Here is a 23,592-nt window from a genome sequence, read left to right as displayed (position 1 = left end):
TAGTTCAGTTTACCGTTAGTTGCTAAAAACAAATTATAAGGCTATAAAGATACCTATTATTAATAACATATTTTAAGTATACAATTGTAAGAATGTCAGATGTGTTGACTATTAAGTCTAACACTCAATGGTAATATATATTTCATATAATTTAATTTTATAACAGGTTCTATGTACATATGTAAAAAAGATACAGAACAAGGATTTTTTAAATTTTATTTATTAGGTAATAGTGAAGATAATTGTAATGCATGTACCGTAGTGTTATGTTGTGTCAAGTTACAAAGTTGAGTGATCATATAAAACATGTTTCTCTATGGACTAAGAAAGGATTTATAAGTTGTTAGTGTTTTTCGACTTGTCCACTATAAAACTTTCGGTGGTATCACGTTTGTTGATATGGGGCATATCACTGAGGGGCAGCAGTCAGGGAAATTTTTTAACTTGAACAGATTTTGAGTTCGACACTGCTTTGGGGCCACCCACTCTGGGCACCTGAAAGAAGAAATTATAAAAATTAATCATTTGAGAAGTGAAAAACGCATTAAATCATAAAATGCTGTATTATGAGCACGAGCAATGTGAAGAGGCTACAATGGAACTGTACCGTGTGGAGTACTTATGTAACTACTAAGAACCTTTTATATAACTATATACATTTCATTTAACCATGCATTGTAGTTACATATTGACTGGCTTACATAAAGGTCTAGCGCTTGGAAATAAACTGGTTGGTTTTACTTTATTGCATACATTGTCTTTCTTTGCTTTTGTCTACGCCAGTGGTTTTTTTTTAATTAAGTAAATTTAAAAGATTTTAGGGGGAAAGCAGTCTAAATCAATTTGAGTTTTGTGGCTGTGCCGAGAATTGACCCCGTGCCTCACCCAACAAAGCCCGAGACGCCAAGCACTAGGCTAGCAACACACATTCTTTTCTGTAATTCGTTCTTCAAATTTCTGGAGTTTCACCCCCCCCCCCTCATAAATATACGTCTTTACAAAGAGACTAACCATAACTGGCGTTACCTGCTGTTTACTAATCTGCCCCTCTTTGGAAAAAGATGCTGTTCGTTACAAAAAATCTTAAAGCTACCCTATCGCCTTGTTTTAAAAAATATTGTTTTAACAACAAAATTGTTTTAACAAATTGTTTTAGAATTTCATAGTCTTGAACTTTTAGCTACATATATCAGTTTGTACACACAGACACTTTGCTTTGACGCTACAATACATTTACTTTTTCTTCGTTAACACTATGCATGTAATCTGTATACATTGCAGTCCATACAATTACCAAATGTAAAGGAACGTCACACCCTCTTTGTATATTTCGGACACGCTGGTTCTAGAAATGAAGTACCTGTCGATCTAAAAGTTTGATTCGAATTAAAAACCCATTGTAGAGACTCAGAACATTCACTCCAGACCTTAAGTATTACCATGAGTACTATTTTAATTACTCTCTCTTACGGGATCGGCTAATAATTCGATAAAATTTGTTGATAACAACTCAGAATGATCTGCAATGACGCTTTTTTTAGCTAAGCTACGTTTAGCAACAACTAACTTTCTAACTGAGATGACCTTTCTAGGGTGGCACACTTTCAGGTTGCATTCTCCCTCGTTGGTCCAGGATTCTCCTACTTTGTATGTCTTCCCGCCGTCCTCACACTCTTCTGCAAATGAAAATCTTGGTTAACATAGAGTATACTTAAATATTATCAGAGTTTAAGGTCTAGTGGTAGAGCGCGGGGCTTCGGTGTCCAAGGTACGGGTTCAAACCCCGCCAATCACAAATGGATTTTAAGTGAAAATGCGCAACCTCATACTAGCTTGAACTTGTGTGTTAAACAGTTCCAGGCTAGAACCTAGCGCACTAGGATGTGAAGGTGGGACAATAAAAAAGTTACTGGCAGAAACCGTGGTTCAAATCCGGCCAGTCACCAATGGTTGTACTCTTTCTGACATACGGGATCCGGTAGAACGTAGGTCCGCCTATGTGGAACAAAATATATGTATTAGGAAAAAACTTCTTTATATTGTCGAAATATTAAAGGCCCTCGTTTCAATTAATAATAAACCTAAGGTTGTTGTAAGGTCTGTATTACATGACGGTGGGATTTATGGTACTCTTGTTGTATATTCTTGCACTATTTTAAACTATTTCTTATATTATATTGAATTTTAGCCTCCTGATCGCATTTAAATACTATAAATTGGTGTAAAATACCTGAATTTATGCGATCTTGTTTGTAGCTGAGTTGCTACCGGTTTCAACTCACAATGGAGTCATCTTCAGGCAGTTGACGTGTTTGTGTTTTGTTTATTTATTTACTATCTATTAATGACCTTCGAATGAAGCGAGAAGACATCTTAACTGCCTGAAGATGACTCCAATGTGAGTTGAAACCGGTAGCAACTCAGCTACAAACAAGATCGCATAAATGCAGGTATTTTACACCAATTTATAGTATTTATTATGTATGAAATACCTTAAAGAAGATAGGCATTTTCAAGTTTTCATATAATAAACCTCACAATTGTTTAAGCAGGGAAACGTACGTTTTCATAGTTGAATATGAACTAAGTATGTATTTAGAATGCAATCATAACGAAATCAATAAACACTTTTTCTCAAATAACCCGAAGTTTTTCTGGTTAGAAAGTTTGCTTGAATTTTACGAAACATCTCGAAATTTCGCTACCATTCTTTTTCCATGTAGTATTGCATTTACAATGCATTTATCAAAATAATACATAATTAGATAATTTTAGGCATCAGTAAAAAAAATAACGATTACAAAATATACCTTACTGAGTTAGCTAACTTACAGAACACAGCTTATGACGCCTGGCAAAACATGTGTCACTGGAGAAATATAAACGAACAATTTGTATGGATTCCAAATTAAAATATAACACTTGTCATTGTAGAATAATACCAAACTAATTCCATACTAAGAGTTAACTTCTCATCATAATGTTTAAAAATCGAATACTTTTTAAGTCTTCCTATCATTTCCAGTAAGTTTGTAGATGTTGACTAAGAGTGCCTCCCTTAGTTCAAAATAAGTTTTAAGCACATTTTTGTTGTAGCACCACAATATTTACTATAATTTACAAACGAATCACTGACATCGGTTTTAAGTAATCATTTTTATGTTAGTAATATAAACTACATTTAAAGATAGGCCATAAAGTTAGAGTTAGGACTTGTACATACACAGGAGCATCTAATACCAAAGGATAACGTATCCATTACAGATTATGCATAAACTATGCAAAAACAGTACTTAAACTGATGGTCGAAAAAGAAAAATAACTGTACTTTAACGTTGGGATTACAACATTACTTACCATCTTCTCCTTTTGTAATTGAATCTTCTCTTGCTGTTTCATGCGTTCCTTCAAAGAATCTTTCGAAATCGATTAAAAAGCTGTTCATATTTTGTTCGAATTCGGTTGAAAATGACTTCCATCGGTCCCATATTCCATTGACTATATTCATGGTCAGACGTTAGAATATCTAATGATTCATTCGCTGTTTGGAATCACTACTGTTCTAATTCATTTCGTTAGAAATCTTTGAATAGAAGTGACGTAATTGAAGATAACAATTTATTTTTATACATCGGATAATAATACTGAACACATAACTCTAGAAAGCTACACACACACAAACACGATACATTAGTCTTGATGTGTTATTGATTGTCGATTTATTTGAACTAGAGGTCGTCCAGTGGTCAAAAACTCGACCAAAAATATCTAATGTACAGACTTCTCTATTTTCACCCCACGCTGTAAATAAAACATGTGATTCGAATTTCTTCCATTTGTTTTGAACTTCTGTTTATATGTCACCAGAATGGCAATCCGTTAGGCCCATTCTATTTTTAAATTGCTAAATTAATTTTTTGTGCTTTTTTGAGCCTATTTTAATTTATCAAGGGATTCTACACTATAAAATTGTGGTATAATTACCTCGTCAAGTAATCCAAATGTTGTTGATGTGAGGTTAAAAACCTACATCGTCAGGGTAAAAATAACATAAATTAGACCAAAAACTGTAAATTAGTTGGAAGCATGAAAATTAACGAATGCAAACTTGTTTTTCTTTTTGTTCCACCAATACCAATAATAATTGTAATTAATTGCCAATTGATGCACCCTGGCAAGAAAGAAATGCTTCCAATGGGCACAGGAGTATGAGAGTATTTTGGTAATCCAGGCAAATTTGGTTTTCTTTCATCTTGCAAAAAGACATTCTTAGACTACTGACGTATGTTCTAGACGTCTGAAACGTTAAATAGAGGAAAAAATAGTTTTGGGTGATGGCTGCCATGTAACTTAGTGACCCTCACCCCAATTCTGTTGACTCCAATTACCCCAAACGCATGGTTTTCTTTAGCATTAACTCAATCTCTAATCAAACGTAACCCAAAGCGAACAACTACTGAATGGTATTATAGATCATACAAGTTCAGCAAACTTTCAATCTTCTCTATTTAAAGTATATTTCGTATCAAATGTTATAAGAGGTAGCCTAAAAACAATCATTCACCAGAAACACGCAAGTCTGTCGTGGGATTTTGGAAAAAAAACGAAGTAGTATCTTTTCAAAATGCAACCAGACATACTTAACAAAACTAATCCACGTCAACTAAATGCTAAAAGATGACGTTGCCTTCATTGCCCCGTGAGCGCTATTACCCCAGTCTCCCCCGCGACTTTAGACCTTAGATTATAATTAATTATAGGCTATATCTTAAAACTTTGAGTCAACTGAGATACATTTTATGAAACCTATTTATTCGTAGGTGTTGCAACAATTTTGGAGGGTAAAATGTAATTCACTGTTCATCTATAACGAAAAATACCATAAAATGTCTTTAAACCATGTTTGCTTGTATGGCGGAAAATTTAAAGAAAACATCTTTCTTTTTATTTCAGTTTTTTCGAAAAATAGTTGAGAAAAATAATTCTTGTCTTTTGTTTATACACTAACAGCAGCTAAAAATAGTGTATTTTATTATAACTTTTGATTTTTAATCATACATCCTTTAAGGATATTTTGTGGAAAGTTTCACCTGTATATATCTTTTTCATTAGATAGATGGTTTGTTTTGGATGGTAAAATTGAGGCAATTTACTTCCTCACTGTTTAAAACTCCCTTTAATCAAACTTGGGTAAAGTTTGCATATAAATATCAAACATTACCATTCTCTTAGGTTGATTAAATTTAAAGTTTTACACAACTTCCATTTAACGTTTTTGTTACAAAGTTTTGCACTTTGAATTCATCAAATTCAAAATGTTAAGATTGATCTTAAAGTTTTCTTGCAGTTATTAATGCAATACAAGATTTAACTTTAAATATCTTAACAATTTTACTATATATCCCGGTTGTTTTTCTGGTTAAACAGATGATTGTGTTACCTAATAAAGATTGACGAAAAATTGTATAAGAAATCACCTCAAAATGTTCATTGCCAGAATCTGAGGAAACGTTTGTTGTGGAAAACGGATTTTAACGAAAAGCTGATAAGAAATTAAAAGTAGTTTATAGTAATTGTCGTTAATTTATCCATTCCAATAACAAAATTAAAAAAAAAATGGATGGTTTGTTTCTTATTTTAATCATCATAATTAAGTGATTAAGTGATAAACACTATAATTGTTCTATAAATCGATTAAGAGTCTAAAACTAATTAATAAACAGATTTGTACAATCACAACAAATAAATTATACATAAAGAGTACACTATAACATAAAGTTACAAGTACTATAGCAGATATTTAACAGTTGTTCAAGAAGAAGCAGTTTTCTATTGGTTGTGTAGAATCTGAAGTTTAATGGTTGCTGTAACTATTGTCAAGTCCGCTGAAAAAAATGATTCAACATTAGTTGTAAAAATTGTACACACCTTAACAAAATCCAAATTAAAAATAATTTTTAAATTCTTCTTTTTTCTTGTGAAACGATAAAGCAAATGCCATTAAACAATTTATTTGATATCACTAAATTGAAAAGTTTGATCCTAATATATAGCATTTTATTTTTGTCGCTCGTTTGAAATATATAATACAGTCTAATTAATTCAACTGTTACCGATTTATTAAAATTCTGTTGTGTTTGAAAAGGAGTATTTTATACAAATAAACTCGTAAGTGTTACATTATAATTAATTATGATACAAATTATTGTTAATCGTTACTTTAAAAACCTGTCCTGAGCTATGGCAGTGCAAATTAGAGCATTTAGACCACTCACAGTACTTTCACTCAAAAGTATAATCCCTCACATTTTAATTTGTTGTCCTATCGTCTTTGATTAAGATTATGTACCCATTTGGCAATTTGCTAAATATTCAGCCTCAAACAATTTACAATAAGGAATTGTTTTACGTTTTATCCAGGATAAAATGTTCAAAATAAAACGTATTTTTCATATTAGGATCTACAATGACCCACAATTGACAAAATTATTAAATCAATACATGACAACAGTCCCTTCCTTTTAGGTTTTGGCTGAAAAAATAATCTCGTTTTTGGTGGTAACAATTTATGTGGAAAAAATTTTGGTTCTGATAAAAGTTTGCCAATAGTATTAATAAAATGTTTTGAAAAAAACTTTAATTTTTTGCCAAACAATACTTACGAAACTACTGCCACCCTCCCACCCTTTAAGCAGGCTCTTATTTTCCCGTTTTCATCCTTCCAGGCCTCTCCTGGAGAAAACGTGTAGTCTCCAACTTTGCATTTATCTAAACAAATTTAATACAATAATTACAGGATGTTCTATTATTTTAAAAAAATGAATAAACACATAGTCGTATTTTGATTAACAATATTGGTTCTGTTCTCCCAAATGCCCTATATTAAGCTATGAAATTAATTGAATATAAATTTAAATCCAAGATTTGAGGGATTTATTTTCATTGCGAAAGAAACATTGAAACTAACGATAATCGACATCCAAGCAATAATTGATTAAATCTATAAAGAGTAAATATAGTGCATGTGTTCGGAACACTAAATTTTGTTGTTAATTTTTTTAAGTTTAAAATTGTTTAATTACACGTCGATTTTTACCATTGAACAATAGTAATGTTCGTTACATATAAAATAAATGTGTGGAACTTATTACCTTTTACAATCACTAATTACTAATTATATTTAATTGGCTCATTAACTCTATTACGATTGTCCATTGTTTTCCATACCCAGATATAAACTTCAACAACCAAACAAAAATAATTGCTTATTACTAGTAGAATATTCCGGTCGAGTGTGTATGTATCAAACATTCAAGCATAGAATGTACTATCTGTTATCATTAGGATTAAATTTAAATATTTTATTCCAATTAATATAATTAACCAGAGTTTTCCTAATAATTTAGCTACAACGTCATTGAAATGGATCTGATTTATTACTATAATTAGGGTAAAGCTTCCTGTGTACATATATAACTAACTAAATATGAAGATGTGACGAAAAAAAACTAAATCATTGGTCCATGTAGTTTTATGAGTATTATTAACATAGTCAATAAATAATGTTCTTCATATTTTATTCAATTACGTTTGTAAATATTAGTGGGTAGTCATTAAATAATGTTCTTCATATTTTATTCAATTACGTTTGTAAATATTAGTGGGTATGATATTCATAAAAGGAACATATACGAATTGTTGTTTGTGGTTCCTAAATAAATGTTCAAATTCAATGTAATTCGCAAGTACTGATAATTGATAAATTACGTACACAAGTATGATATGTTGATTATTATGGTGTTTATTTGATTTTTCATACTTTTGTTTGGAAATATTTTAAACCTCGAAAAGTTAAAATGTTTCAATCTAATAAATCTTAAGATTTAACATATTTATTTTTAAATAGAAGGCCATTTTCGACTATTATATTAATAATAACATCTTTGATAAATATTTTCTGTTAAGTATATAACAATTAGACCTATTTTAGCTACGTATACATAAATAATTCTAGTAACCAGATAAATAATAATACTTACTTCTCTTCATCCTATCAAGGAAGTTGTCGATTTTCCCATCAACATAGTTAAGGCCTCTATCCGAGGAGTTCAAAAATATATTTCCGATTTCCGTCACATAGTCTTCCACAGCGTACCAGATGTTAGTTATGGTGTTACACATTCTAACGAATGTACAAACTTGCTATCTAAACTCGAGAAGAAACTGATTGAGATTTATAATTGTTATCTTAATAAAGTTAACCGGATTGACTTCTGTTATCTAAATAGCGTTTGCTTACTGACAAGTTTTAAGTTGTTATAGCTATTTTTTCTACCATGATTGTTAAATGATGGCAAAAGTAGTTTTATTTTAAATGAATGGTTACAAAATTTTAATTCTTGTTTAACCTGAAAAGCTTGTGGCATTAAATAAAATTTGTGTAGTAAATGTACGTTTTCCACCTCAATTTTGTAAGACCACATTAACTATTTGTTTCACAATAGTTCACCACACAATACAATAGTTCACCAAACACTATACATTCAAAATAAGGAATTGCTTTATTACTAAGAAACATTATCATTAAAAAATAGTAATTATTTATATTTACAGTTATAATTAAACAAACAAAACAGGTTTTGGGGTTTGGTTTCCTAAAACTCGTTCTTTATTTTCTGTTCTGCGTCTATTTCTTCAAGATCCTCATTAATCAGCTGGTTTTCTAGTTTTTGTTTCGCAGAGGTAAATACGGAACTCTAAAACAGATATAAATACGTTACTTTAAAATTTGTTACGGTCATGCTTAGAGAATGTTAATAACTTTAAACGTGAATACATTCTAATGGACAGCAAAAATGTAAATGTATATAGTCTAACCCATTCAGAGTTTTTCGGGATTTTTTAAATATGCACATTTTCTACAGTATAATTAACACTTTTCAAAAAAACCTAAATAATGTGAAAATAGTTCGTTTATATATTGTATTTAGGCCTACAGCAGTTAATGTGTACTCACTATCATTTTATCCATGATATTTAAAACAGCTACAATAACTTTAATGAGAAAGCTTTTAACTCCGGTTGAAGTAGAAAATACATCGTCGAACGTGTCAATAGTGTTGTCCAATTTTGTTAAAATATTTTCAGAGCCGTCTTTGAACGCGTCTTTTACACTTGACGTGAAAGGTATGTAAAAGCTCATTTTCGAATTAACACTTTTATACGTATGTAAATGTTTAAGTACGTTTAGCTGCGAGATTTGACGTTCAACTGAATGATGAGGTATGATAAGAATACGGTTGTTTTGTTTGTAGAAATGTTGATAGTTGAGTACGATAAAGATTCTTTTTAAATGTTGTGTTTGGATTGAGTTTTAAAGTTGAATTGGCAGATGTATAAATAAATTGTCTCAACAATCTGACATATATCTCATTAGTTTGACGACTACTTTTATCGTAGGTAAGCGGTGGGAGCAAGTATGATTTTATCGGGGAAACTCATACAAGTTACAATAACTGTTGAACAGTAATTTTTATAATCGAGCCCCCCTGTGAAAATATGTTTTAAAAAACCTTATAGCAAAATCGCTATTTTGAATTAAAATTTCAGAAAGTTTTATATATTTTTTACTTTTAAAATATGAATGATCAGACCTAACTAACATCTTAAGCCTTTAAAATAAAAGGTTTTTCACTCCCTTTTCAACCTCCCTCCCTTTTTTTAATTTTAAGTGGTTGTGTTTTATTAGCAATGGATCTTTCTTAAAAAAATATGGCTTAGCAATATTTGTGACTACTTGAGTTAGCATTAAAATAAACTATTCGTAAGAAAACTTAGACTTAGTATTTAATTCTATGTTTTTGACGATTCGTTGTGAAATTTCATGGTGCTCGATGTAATTAAGTAGTGTCTCTTTAATTACTCACAAATATACGAAAAAATGTGGAGTTATCAATCGTAAAATATTTTTTTCTAAGACGGATAATTTTTTTTAAAAGATAACATTTTTTTTTTGTGCGTAACTTTATGGCAGGTTAACTTCTCATTGCATGCTTCAAATCGTATAGAAATTCCTTTTATCCCATTAAATAATAACATATTTTTAAATATGTTTTATTTAGTTTACTAATAAAAAAATAGGTTAATAATTTTTTTTTGTAAAAAAATAATAAAAAGGATATTTTAAATCGATGCAAATGAATGAATATATTAATCTTTCAGAATTTCTCTCGAAAAAAATAAATTCTCCGTATGGATTCTCGAGCGTATTAAAGTGCAATACAATTAGTAGTAATTTACTTTTTTCATTTAAAAAAGAGGTTGTTGGCTTCTTTCAACCCTAATTATTTAGCCTCAGCACACGTTACTCAAAGGGTTGTGCATTTTAATGTGTCGAGCAAAGGCCAAGGTGAGAAGGACCGTTCAATGCAAGAACTGTGCTGAAGTTTTAAGCGTCGGTTCCGTGGATAATCTAAATCCATGCCGCCCATAGATCTCTTTTGCAACTTGTTGTAATATATAAAGATCTACGGACCAGACTCAAAAGACCAGCTTAAAAACCTTCGACACTCTGTCGATTATACCAAGTATATACGTATAAAAGACCCGTTAAAGATTACAAATGATAAGAATTATTAGAAACGAAAACAAGGTATTTCAATATTTTATCAAAAGTGACCAAGGCTAGCGCATGATTTACTATAATAAAAAATTCGCATTCAAATTAAAAAAAAAATCATTGTGATATTGAATACAATTTAATAACATTCGTAGACATTTTTCACCTGTTTTTAAATGTGTAAACCTGGCTTAAACGTTACTTTTCAATAAAAATCGTCTTGTACGAATTATCTTAAGATAAATTCATCATTCTAGTTCTTCTAATCTTCTAATTCTAATTGGTCCAGCACGTCTGGCAGTGTACAAGGGAGGATTTTCCTCTCTATCACTCCCCCTGAGGCACAGCTGTACCACTTCTTGTTTTCATCTTGCCACATTTCCCCCACTTTGTAGGAAGTTTTGCCCACTCTGCATTTTTCTGCAATAATAAACAACTGTTAATTATAACTAGATAACCTGTTGCTCGAAATCGAGCAAAAATGCAACTTGTAATAAAATAATGCGGAACAAAAACCATAGACAGCAAAACCTCAATCATAGAGACCCTCTAACGTAATTTCTATGACTGATTCTTGAAATGTAAAAAATATTATTTTGACAAAAATTATAAAAGTAATCTACGTTACAATATTTAAATATAGATCCGTTCTCAGACTGCTTTGGTTATCTCTTATGTACTGTAGGCGGATGCCCTCTATGAGAACGTAGATTTCAACCGCACAGTGTAAAGTGAGCTTTTCAGTTGTAATGTAGCAAGCTAAAACCCTCTCTAGACGCCAAATAGTACGACACGTACTATAGCTTTGTTTAATTGTATCTCAAAGGGCTAAAATATTTCGTAAATATTTTACACTTTTATTAAAACTTGATTAGCAATATAATACAGCCTTACAAATTAGTTATTAAATCAAGCTAATGTTGGTGTGAACTATTTAAGCCATAATCAAAACGTACAGTGTACCTTAAGGCACACAGTTCGAGTTGGAACTCGCTATTTTCACGAACTGCGAGTAAAAAGACAGAAAACAATTACAGTGAAAAACAACAAGGGTGTAGACGTCTTCCAATTAAGGTCACACTAATTGTCGGAGCTAATGAACAGAATCAATTAATTTTATTTATATCTGTGATTCCGCAAAAAATATACCTAAAAGAGGAATATTTTGTATTCAAATAAAATTAGTGTTCATTTTGGTTAAAACGCATTTGCGTATATTCAAAATTCAATGTGCAGTAATGTAAATACATTACAACAGGCTCATCACTGAGTCAAATGATTTATGTATATCTTAGTAATTGCCTGAAGAAAGTAACTACTAAGTGTAGCTACGTTTTTTTTTCAAATTAAATGTATTAAATCGTTTTAACAATCCGTTTAACTCACTTATGTCGTCTAGCTCATCGAAAAAGTCTTCCAAATCACAGTTGAACTCCTCAAATTTATCCCGTAAGAAACTATAGCATTGATGAACGTAATCCGTAACATTTACTTGTAGTTCCACCATTGCTTATGGTTTGATATCTTTGCTTATTTGTTTATCTTTATACTTCAAATACTTATCATCATTGTTTTATTCTGATAACGTTATGTTTGTACTCACTATTGTATTGTTACTAAACATGTTCTGAGTTTTTCAGCTACAACTACAACAAAAGAAAACATTCATTTCAGATGTATATAAAGTTACAAGAGTTTATTTAGATATTGTTGTCATATGAATCATTTTAACTCGTACACTTGATGAAGGGGTGGCTGTTCATACGCTTTTTTTAAACCTGTAATACATCCTGAACTTAGAGCTATTACCCCACAAACAACAAACCATAATTCAACAAGCTTTGAAAGAAAGCAAAATAACATGAACGAAGATTTACATGGAAGCTTACTTTAGTTATGAACAGGTTTTTGCAACATGATCATCCTAACTTTGGGTCCAGATAAAATACCATAAGTTTAACACTCACATCAGTGTCTACCTTTTTAACAGTGTTTAAATCTATAGAAAAAGTATTGTTCTGTGTTTTATTTACATTAAGAAGGAATTTGTTGCTGCAAATGCTTCTTTATCCAGATACTTTTATTTGTTTATGCAGATGCTTCTTTTAGTATTACAGTATTCATTTGGTTAGACAAGACTACATGATTTTTTCCTGATGCAAAAAAGTTGCCTCGTCCGCAATCATGATAGCATTAGGGAGTCGGTGACTCAGTTGGTAGTGCCACTGACTCCGTGCCCAAGGCAATGATGTCGTGGGTTTGAATCCTGGTATATGCAACTACTTTTTATCAGTACTTTCAGTACCTTTAGCTTTGCTGGATATGTTCAAGGCTCATTCCCTAGGCGTATGTGTACAGATAATTGAAATTTTAAAAAAGGTCGCTAATCTCTTACAAGAAAATATATTTTTGTTTTCATTTCAATCAACACAGGCCGTTTATTGAACCTTCCACTTCACCTAATGCAAATATTAACGGGGTTGTCCTGGTTTAGTTTAGACGATGATCGTTTCGCCTCTCATTGCCTCAGTTAAGCCGTTTACGATCGTTCATCAACATTCCCGTAGTTCTCAGGTGGCCAGTAATTGTTCTCTCGCTGTTTACGATATCCCACCACATTTGTTGTGATTTATAGATTCATTGCACATAACGATACTAGCCAAGTTGCCAATGTATTCGACCGGAAATGTAATGTGTACGCCTGCTACTACATGTACTACCCTACTATTTTGTTCTGCCAATTAAATCGCCTTATATTACATAACCAACTCAGGAGACAAAAATCTTATTCATAGGTACAGGAGGGAAGTAACTAAAAGATGAATATAACATGAGTCGTAGTTGTACTATTTGATCGCATAAAATTAACCATCATTAATGTATAATTAAATGGAATTCCGAACAGTACAAAACTACCACAAGTACAATGCTAAAAATATCAAAAGTTACAAATTGTCATTGAGATGGGGATACAACTGCGCGTAGCTTGACCTAAATATGAGTGAAGTATGAGTATGGGACATAGTCTTCGGCCGGGTGTATGGCAACGTCGCAGCGGTGTGCACAAGCTCCATTCTAAAGTGCAACAGCTGTTTCAGTAGGCCCGGACTGCGGTGTTGCCACTTTTGTCTTGCCGTGGCTTTTTTTTGGAGGGAACAATGGTGTTGAATGGAGTGAGATGCCTTTGGTAGCTTTGTTTCTAACTCATATCCGATGTTTTTGTAGTAGTTTTTTTAAAGCTAGGACGATTTATGAAAAGTTTTAAGGATCAGAACTTGCCAAAAAATCATGGGATTAACTCAGAGATAACCGTTGAGTAGGGTTTTATGCCCTGGTCCTTAGAGTCCTGTGCTTTATCCACCAAACAATAAATTTAATTGTCAAATAGTAGTAGCAAAGATTACATATGCTACGCGTAGCATATGTAATCTTTGGTAGTAGTAATTTTGCTAATTCTGTTTTAAGGTAAAGTGATTCTATTTGTTTTGAACCTTAAAGTATTTGTTTTTAACTATAAAGTATGACAGTTCGGATGAAGAGCCAGGATTAAAAAGTCATTCGAATGAAACAGGTATATTACTGATTCGAAGTAAAAGTTGCACTAAAGACCCACCACATAAAGTATCAATATGTTCCTAATAATATTTAACTGGCACTGTCAATTCTTTGCATAAAGAGGTTAGTTGCACGTGGAATTTCAATATGAACGGTGCTTTCTCAGAATTAATTTGTAAAATATGTGCAATTGTTACTACTGCTTCAGTTATAAGAAGTTGACGCCAAAAATAAATCCAGGGCTGTTATTGGGAAATATTCTGTAATAAAGCGACAGATTTTCTGTGTGAGACATCCATTTTTTTTCTTTTATAGCTGAACTATTGCTTTATGGTTCCAAACTACCGATTCGTGATAAAATAGTGAATTTCCATTGACATTCGTGAGCTATAAACCCTAGAATGCAAAAAAAAGAAAAACTAAATACCCCCGCCGCAGCAAACCTGCAGACTTAGCGAATTTCCATTTGCCTGATTGGATTAAAACTAAAATGTCTCCTTAAAAATATCAAATTTATTCCCTATTTAAACAGAATTAGTTTAATGAGTACTTAGGTTTGCTGCAACGGGGAGGGTAAAAAAGTTGTTTTTTTATGTAAAATGTTAAAAGGTGCTGTGGTTTAGTAAGAAATTAATGTATTTTCCAAATTTGATCAAAATATGTTCATAAACAAGCAAACTACAACAGTTTACTCATTCTCCATAAGAATAACATGGAAATTTTAAAATAAAATTTTTTTTGAATTTTCTCCGTAACAATTAGGCGCATAATAACGCTTCAATATACTAAATTATTTGTTTTGTTTTTTTTTAAGCTCTACAAAATGGTTTAAAAAGAAATTGTGAAATTTTTTTTCAGGGTCAAAAATGGGAAAAACCTATTTTAACCCCATAAAACCCCCCATAAACCCCCGTTCCCATAGTCCGATCATGCTGGTTCGCGAACTCATTCAAGTTTATCCCGCCTTACACCTTCAAACCAAATTTTATCAAAATCAGACAAAAATTACTCAAGTTATCGTGCGGATGGACACACACACACACATATATATATATAGATATATAAAATTTGAACGAACGGTGTTTTTGGCCTCTGGGGACATTAAAATGAAAAAGTAAATCGGTCCCGGGCTTAGGTCTAACCATGAGACCTACGGCAATAGCTACTTCCCTATAGGGAAATTTGCTAAAACGTCCACCTGACGTTGTAATTTATCAGGTATGGCTACAACTTTTTTAAGCCTTGGAAGGTAGGCTATACGATTTTACACAAAGTAATATTCCACAAGGGTTGTAGTATATCTCCGCGTCCGTGGTTAAGAGCCTACATTGTGTTTAATGGTGGCAACTTAGGCAACTTAGGTCAACAATATAACACTAACAATGGCGTAATATCTGGCGATGATGTGACGTTATGCGGGTGCAAAACATCATCAAACGACCGCTCTTAGCACGTTTGAAAAAGCCGCATTTAGAGAAATAGATGGTTTAGAAAAAAGTGTTGCATGACACATGGAAGTGAGGTAAAACTTTCACTGACTAGTTTGTCACTCTTAGATATGTTAAAGGACATTTGGGTATGAATTTTTCCAGTCCCTTTTATTTATTTATATATATATATATATATGATAAAACAGGTTTTAACAATTACAAAAATTTGTTTTTGAACTATTCACGTATTTTCCGGTAATGGAACTATTAAAGCGCGCTTCAAAATATTTATTCTTAGATAAGAGGAAATAGTTATTTGTGTAACTAGTGAGCAAACGTCATTTGCGCTCGTGTTACACATTATATTTTTTCTACAGTTACTATAAAGCATATAAATAATTAGTCTTTTAAACACTATACAACACGTTTTTATGTAAGGTTAAAGCCCAAGCGTTGAACGGAATGGGAAACACTGCATCAGCTGATTATAGTCGTAGTATCTTCAAGTGTTACTTATTTAATCAAGAGCAGTAATAACCAGTATAAACAGAATAATCAAGTATGTAAACAGGTGAACTTATAATTTTTTATACTGACAAATTTGTAACTTTCTTACTTGGAGCACCAAGAAGAAAACAGTTCGTATGCTCGTTCATACTTCTTTCTTAATTTTTAAGGTTTAATGAATCATTTTGTGCAGTTTCTGATATTCCTTCTGGTGGTGTGATATCCACAATCACTTTCACTGCTGAGTTCATTATTTTCAAACATGTTAGGTCCACTTATGATTATTGTTTCAAATACTGCACTGGGTTTTGAATGACAGTAAAAATTTGCCACTAGCAAGAACTAACTTTCGTAATTGTACTGTGGTATTATATTTTACCGGATGCGCTTCCATGGCCAATGATTGTAAATGCGTAATCACCTGCGTAAACGACAAAGCACATTCATTCATTGACGTCTCGGCCTCAATGTTGAGCACCATCTTCAGGGCAGCTAAAGTAAAGCACAGTTAGTTGTCGAAGCAAGTGCGGACAACTGCTTGCTATGAAAACTATGTAGAAGTCAATTGGACCAGATAGCATACTACATCAAGGCCAACACGTCGATGGATGGAAGAGTTGTATCGTTTAGACACGGTCGACCACCAGAAGATCTATGGTGTTTCCTCTATAATGAACGGTATGGATGTAGTTTTGCAGAGAACCTATAATCTATTATCGGATGAAATTGTTATTGTACGTAAATATCGATTAAAATGTTCAATTCGACATAAATATTGCTCTAGTGATTGGATGAGACATTAGTTAGATATAAATATCGATTGAAATACTTTTTTCGTAGATATTTTCTTTTGTGGGTCTTATCAAGAAGAGCGGTCTCTTACAAGCGCACTGCGGCGTTTAGGTTGGATTTGATTACTTCAGTTGAGTTTGTATTTAGTTAATGGGGAAAGAGGGAACGAATACAAGTTTGCTTATTTGAAAATTAGTTCCTTTAAACACAGGGTGACAAATCAACTTTAATTTTTGTAGATGTTACTTTGTTTTTTATTCTCTTAAACGAGGTGCGAAAAAATCCTCTTGAAAAAGGCTTAAAATATTCAAAGTCAATACATAATTCGATATTTAAATCGCATGGATACTAAATCCGAAAACGATCAAACTATTATATAATCCGATATACATTTGCCAATTAGCAACGAAAGTGTCCTTGGTTATTAACTGAACGATGTGCTGCTTTCTCACATCTTCTAATGCAATTAAATCAAAACAGTGACAATTTGAAACTGGTAAACTTGCACGAGTGTTTGTAAGCGTTTCTATACAAGAACAATTCCAGCAACAGATGTCCCTTCTTTCCCCTCCAGCGGTTTTGCCTTTCCGGTGAATTACGGCACACATTTAACGAGATGGGTTCTTGTTTCTTTAGCACATTTCAGTAAGTTTGAACCCTGGATATCACGATGGTCACAATGCTGTAAAAAACATATTATATGATTGATAAGTTTTTTCGTATTTATTATGGAATTTCAACCCAGTTTGTTGTTGTAAGAGATCTAACACTAAGTCATTTCTTTTCACAAATTTTCTAATTGTGTCAAAGTGTGTTAAACCATGGTTTGTTAACCGTTTACTTAAATACACTGAAACACTTAGTTTTCCCTTTTTAAATGTAAATATTTAATTTACTCTTATCTAGAGCATACTGAAAACATTCACTGCATTTCATAAGTGCTGTAAATATCTCAGTACATATTCGGGGAACAGTTTACTTTGAGTAATCGTTTTTATATCCAAGCAAAAAATTAGCTTTTTATCATATAATGCTGGTATATATTTAAACAGTTCTAGATTAAAAATCAAAATAAATTATTTTAACTTTTATTCCAAAATGACTTCTGGATTATCTGAACCGATTTAAGTTAGAATCTCAAACTTTGAAATAGCTCTTAATTTTTTCCACTCTTCCAACATTGTATGCGAAAAGCTTAATTCCCAATAAAAATCCTGCCTGTAAACTTATAAAATATTTCAATTGTGGCCCCGTATGAACATGTGTAGAAATTATAAAACACGAAATTCTTGAAAGTTTTTAGTGCAATTAATTCCATAAAAATTCCATCTTTGTTTCTAGCAACGGTAAATGTTGTTTCCATAGACAACACACTTACAAGTCAGTTATACTAACAGACTTCACATTCGATGATGTTGACTTTCCCTTATGTCAGTGTTTACTCCCCTCGTGTTCTGTTGACGATTTACTCAGCTGTTGTCACGGTTAACAGTCATCGTCAGACAGAAGCTGCTGTCAACATTATTGTTGCTGTCAACGAGTGGCGCTGTCGCTGTTATCTCTTCAGCTCGGCATAAAGAGGCAAGACTACATTGTATAGTTGTAATGTGTAATTCAAACAGTCGGGTAACTCTTTGTTGTTTTTGGAATTTTTAACTTTGTTGGAGCACTCAATCTATTTGACATATTTTTGTTGCTCAGTATATTTTTGAATCGTTTAAAATGTTATATTCATAACGAATGCTAATGGTTTGGATGAGGTTTGAGTTAATGACGTATAAAACAAAGCATTGGAACTTTTTTATGTTTTATATACAGTAAAGACTAGTTTGATAAACATGATCTTCATTTTAACGGACGTTGACGAAACCAGAATGTCATCAAAATTTAAATCTAGACTGGATTATACTTAAAAAGGGAAGTTAAGGAGTGAACCAATTTCTTTATTTAGAAAAAACATAATTGTTTCTATAGGTAAGTACAGTAGGGAAAGAAATCAATTCTAAAATATATAAAAATTATGGCAAAAACTAAATCAAAAAAGTAATCTAAAAATTAATAGTTTTATCCAGTCAGAAAACCTGTATTTTTCTAAGACAAGCTTGCTGAAACACGTTAATAGTTGAGTTTTCGTCATCCATACTTTACGTTTCCCTGACTATAGGAAATCGTTAGCTTAAGATCCTAAACGATGCGTATAAACTCTCAAATCGATGTGCTGCTGTCAGCTGCATCTCTTGTTTTAGTGACGTCAGCAAATCGTAAGCTTAACGATGCTTATAAACCCTCGTTAACCGATGTGCTGCTGTCAGCTACATCCCCTGTTTTAGTGACGTCAGCAAATCGTAAGCTTAACGATGCTTATAAACCCTCGTTTACCGATGTGCTGCTGTCAGCTACATCCCATGTTTTAGTGACGTCAGCAAATCGTAAGCTTAACGATGCTTATAAACCCTCGTTAACCGATGTGCTGCTGTCAGCTACATCCCATGTTTTAGTGACGTTAGCAAATCGTAAGCTTAACGATGCTTATAAACCTTCGTTAACCGATGTGTTGGTGTCAGCTGCATCCCATGTTTTAGTGACGTCAGCAAATCGTAAGCTTAACGATGCTTCTAATCCCTCGTTAACCGATGTGCTGCTGTCAGCTACACCCCATGTTTTAGTGACGTCAGCAAATCGTAAGCTTAACGATGCTTCTAATCCCTCGTTAACCGATGTGCTGCTGTCAGCTGCATCCCATGTTTTAGTGACGTCAGCAAATCGTAAGCTTAACGATACTTATCAACTCTCGTTAACCAATGTGCTGCTGTCAGCGACATCCCTTGTTTTAGTGTCGTCAGCAAATCGTAAGCTTAACGATGCTTTAAACTCTCGTTAACTGATGTGCTGCTGTTAGCTACACCCCATGTTTTAGTGTCGTCAGCAAATCGTAAGCTTAACGATACTTATCAACTCTCGTTAACCAATGTGCTGCTGTCAGCGACATCCCTTGTTTTAGTGTCGTCAGCAAATCGTAAGCTTAACGATGCTTTAAACTCTCGTTAACTGATATGCTGCTGTTAGCTACACCCCATGTTTTAGTGTTGTCAGCAAATCGTAAGCTTAACGATGCTTTAAACTCTCGTTAACTGATGTGCTGCTGTTAGCTACACCCCATGTTTTAGTGTCGTCAGCAAATCGTAAGCTTAACGATGCTTTAAACTCTCGTTAACTGATATGCTGCTGTTAGCTACACCCCATGTTTTAGTGTCGTCAGCAAATCGTAAGCTTAACGATGCTTATCAACTCTCGTTAACCAATGTGCTGCTGTCAGCTACATCCCATGTTTTAGTGACGTCAGCAAATCGTAAGCTTAACGATGCTTTAAACTCTCGATAATTGATGTGCTGCTGTCAGATATCCGTGACGTCAGCTATTCGTTAGCTAAAGGTACTAACGTTGCGTATTCATTATTTTAATTATGCCTTTGCTTTGGGACATGAGCGAATCGTGCTCTGATACAATTGTGCAAAACATGAGCATTAACACGTTAATCTTTGTGTCGCTGTTAATTGCATGTCACTTATTTGTAACATCACCAAATAGTCTACTGTCGATAGTAATTATGCATATCAGGTTTAGTTAATTCTTGGTGTCAACTGCATAATCATGTACATGTGGGATCACCAAATATGTTACTAAACTTGGTAACCATGCCTAAATGTCTCGATAGTTGTCTTGTTGCTGTCAACTATTTAGCGTGTCAATGTTGCACTAGGTAGATCGTTGAATATGGTAACGAGTTACGTCATTTTATTCTTAGATAGTTTTTGTACCTTTACGATGAAACAACAATAAACATAAATATTGTTTCCATAACATCCTGTCAAATTAATGACATTTTTATATGTTAAATCGATTTTTACTGGTAAAGTCGTATCTCAAAGGAAACCAAACATTCAGACCGCACAAACATTGACAGTAAGAATAATTGGTTTACAACCAAACATAACACACACAGTGTGTTCTTACCACTTCGATAGTCCCATCTAGGGACAACCGGCTCTACTCCACTCGTTGACAGCAACAATAATGTTGACAGCAAACTCTCCCGATTACAATGACTGTCAACAATGAAAACATCTAAGGCCCTTGTCAAAACGTTGATTGAATGGTGCAAAATTTGGGTTAGTGATGTCATTGTCATGGCTATGTTTATGCGTTTCAACTCGTAGTAATTGTTTGAAATCATCGGTTTTGTTACTTTTGGTACTAGATATGATATTTGATAAACAGTAAATTTATATTACGTTGTTCTATGCAAATTGATATTTATATTAATTAAGATAGTACTACCTTTTAAATCAGTTACATTTTACATGTTTTTCATTTTCCTTTTCAAAACGTTATTGTAGTACTTTTGATTAGTTAGTATGATTGTACAAAAATCTTATTTTTTAAGTGTTATGTGATAATCTCTGTACCGGTACTAATTATTATTAATTGTTATTACAGGTGTGTTGAAACTGTTGATTCTGATCGAGTTCAAGGGGTAAGTTCAGAAAAAATTAAATTAAAATAGGAAATGTGCACTTTAATGCCAATCTTGTGCGGAACAACCTAAAGTAACTTACGTATACAGTTAGGTTTGTTAAATTAAGTCTTAAAAATAAGATTTTCCTTCATATATTTGTTGTTTCTATGAATGGGGCGAGGAGAGTTTTAAAGGTATGTGTCAGACCTGCATTCATAGCTTGCGTTGTTAACCATATATTTATTTTTGTCCAACTAAATTCAAACATTTACACAATCAATTGATTGATAAATGATTCACTTTGTTCTAAATGCATACTGAAAAGTATGAACTGTCTTTGAGACAAAAGTATCCAGTTATCAGCATAGTCAAATATCAAAACATACAGAACATTAGGATGATAAACAGTATCCAAAGTCGGCTGTAGTTGATGCCATATTGGCTCATAGATTGCAGGTCTCCGTCTCCATAAGCATTGATTGATTCAATAGGCTCTCGTGTATCGTAGTATATTACACACTCAACCTCCAGCCATGATTGTAATTATGTGTTATAGTATCAATACACATAGCACACCATCTGTACACACCTGCAAGATCAACTAACAGGTGATCATGAGGATAAATTAGTAGCTAAATACAAACCATAAATAATTAAGGACTGTTTAAAAAGAAGCAACTTGGTGTCGACAGACAAGATGAAATCGAAAATATAATATGCTATTCGGGTTTCAAAAATAATTTGGTAAAATCGTGTGAATTTTCTAAATGTTGTTAAAACTTCACTTTGAAAACGTTTAAAAGCCCTTTCATCTGGATTTAGTAATATGTATAAGTCAACCGTAAACAATTTTAACACTTTTATCCGTCAAATGCGTCCAAAAATGTGTATGACTATCAATGCTCCAAACCTTTCACCATTATCCTTTTTTAAGCCAAATAAGTATTTAGATATGTATAGAGTTTTCATTATGAAATGCTTAAAAGGTTTTAAAACTGAAATATTTGAGTTCATCCCCAAAATGCCTATAGACCTTAATCCGTTATATGTAACATATTAATACAAAAATAAGCTTACAATTTCAATCTTTTGGGATATATTACAATTTATTATATTTTCTGCTTCGAAGCATAATTCCAATTAACTAGATGTATATTTTTAACTTTGTAATCTGTTACACTATTTTGAATACCCCCGCCGCAGCAAACCTGCAGACTAAGCAAATTTCCATTTGCCTGATTGGATTTACACTAAAATGCTCCCTTAAATATATCACGTTTATTCCCTATTTATATAGAATTAGGTTAACGAGTACTTAGGTTTACTGCAACAGGGAGGGCTAAAAAGTGTTTTTGTTGCAAAATGTTAATAGTTTAGTAAGAAATTACTGTATTTTCTAAATTCGATCAAAATATTTTCATAAACAAGCAAACTACAACAGTTGATTTATTCTCCATAATGGGAATTTTAAATAAAAATTTTTTTGGAATTTTATCCGTAACCATTAGGCGCACAATGACCCTTCAATATACTAAATTATTTGTTTTTTTAAGCTCTACAAATTGGTTTGGAAAGAAATTTTGAAATATGTGTTGTTAGGGTCAAAAATGGGAATAATCTATAATCTCTTAACCCAATAAATCCTAAAAAAATCCCGTTCCCATAGACCGATCATGCTGGTTCGCGAACTCCTTTGAATGATTATAGGTTTACACGTTTATACCAAATTTAATCGAAATCAGATCATTTTTGCTCGAGTAATCGTGCTAACGGGCACATCCATATACACATATGAATTTGAACGGATAGTGTTTTTTGCCTCTAGGGACCTTAAAACGAAAAAGTAAATCGGAACCGGGTCTAGGTCTTGCCACGAGTACTACGGTAATAGCTTATTCCCTACTGTATATGGGACATTCGCTAAAAAGCAACACCATAAACCTCATAATCTATCTTGTACAAACTGTTTGAATTTAAAAGTCAACTGGGATGACAGAAACGCTTGTATTGCTGCAAGCTATCAATTATAAATGACGTCACGGCCGGATTGTACTCGCGAACTAAAGTTTCAAGTCTGATGTGTTTTTGATTGCAGTTTCCAAGTGTTAAAGTTTCCGAGAAACAAAGAAAATTCTTTAAACGTAGTTGACTGATGATTTATGTATCGCTGTTTG

General features: G+C 32.7%; 2 protein-coding genes across 4 annotated transcripts in view; one reads left to right on the top strand and one right to left on the bottom strand.

Annotated features, from left to right (window-relative positions):
- Positions 1 to 23,592, top strand: part of LOC129001136 (pseudouridylate synthase RPUSD2-like) — a 566,808-nt gene that overhangs the window by 196,700 nt on the left and 346,516 nt on the right. The gene's annotated exons all lie outside the window — the stretch shown is intronic.
- LOC129001141 (venom peptide HsVx1-like) lies at positions 308 to 3,534 on the bottom strand. Of its 2 annotated transcripts, none has more exons than XM_054428343.1 (3): positions 3,358 to 3,534; positions 1,568 to 1,676; positions 308 to 495 (listed from the first exon to the last, which is right to left on the bottom strand). In XM_054428343.1, the coding sequence occupies exons 1-3, from the start codon at positions 3,506 to 3,508 to the stop codon at positions 366 to 368; spliced, it is 390 nt and encodes a 129-aa protein (XP_054284318.1). In that variant the 5' UTR covers positions 3,509 to 3,534; the 3' UTR covers positions 308 to 365. The 2 variants fall into 2 exon arrangements, with proteins under 2 accessions (XP_054284318.1, XP_054284319.1); XM_054428344.1 differs by having other exon boundaries at positions 1,585 to 1,676.

The sequence above is a fragment of the Macrosteles quadrilineatus genome, unplaced genomic scaffold (genome assembly GCF_028750875.1).
Source record: "Macrosteles quadrilineatus isolate MER2022 unplaced genomic scaffold, UCM_ALF_1.0 Scaffold_8__2_contigs__length_117827958, whole genome shotgun sequence".
NCBI classification, from domain to species: domain Eukaryota; kingdom Metazoa; phylum Arthropoda; class Insecta; order Hemiptera; family Cicadellidae; genus Macrosteles; species Macrosteles quadrilineatus.
Note: the sequence above shows the minus strand (reverse complement) of the source record. Positions and strands in the feature narration are given on the sequence as shown.

Coding starts and splice junctions, on each gene's coding strand:
- LOC129001141 (XM_054428343.1), bottom strand. CDS start 3,508: ATGAATATAGTCAATGGAATATGGGACCGATGGAAGTCATTTTCAACC. Junction 1,677..3,357: donor AATTACAAAAGGAGAAGATG/GTAAGTAATGTT, acceptor TTTCATTTGCAG/AAGAGTGTGAGGACGGCGGG. Junction 496..1,567: donor AAGGTCATCTCAGTTAGAAA/GTTAGTTGTTGC, acceptor TTCTTCTTTCAG/GTGCCCAGAGTGGGTGGCCC.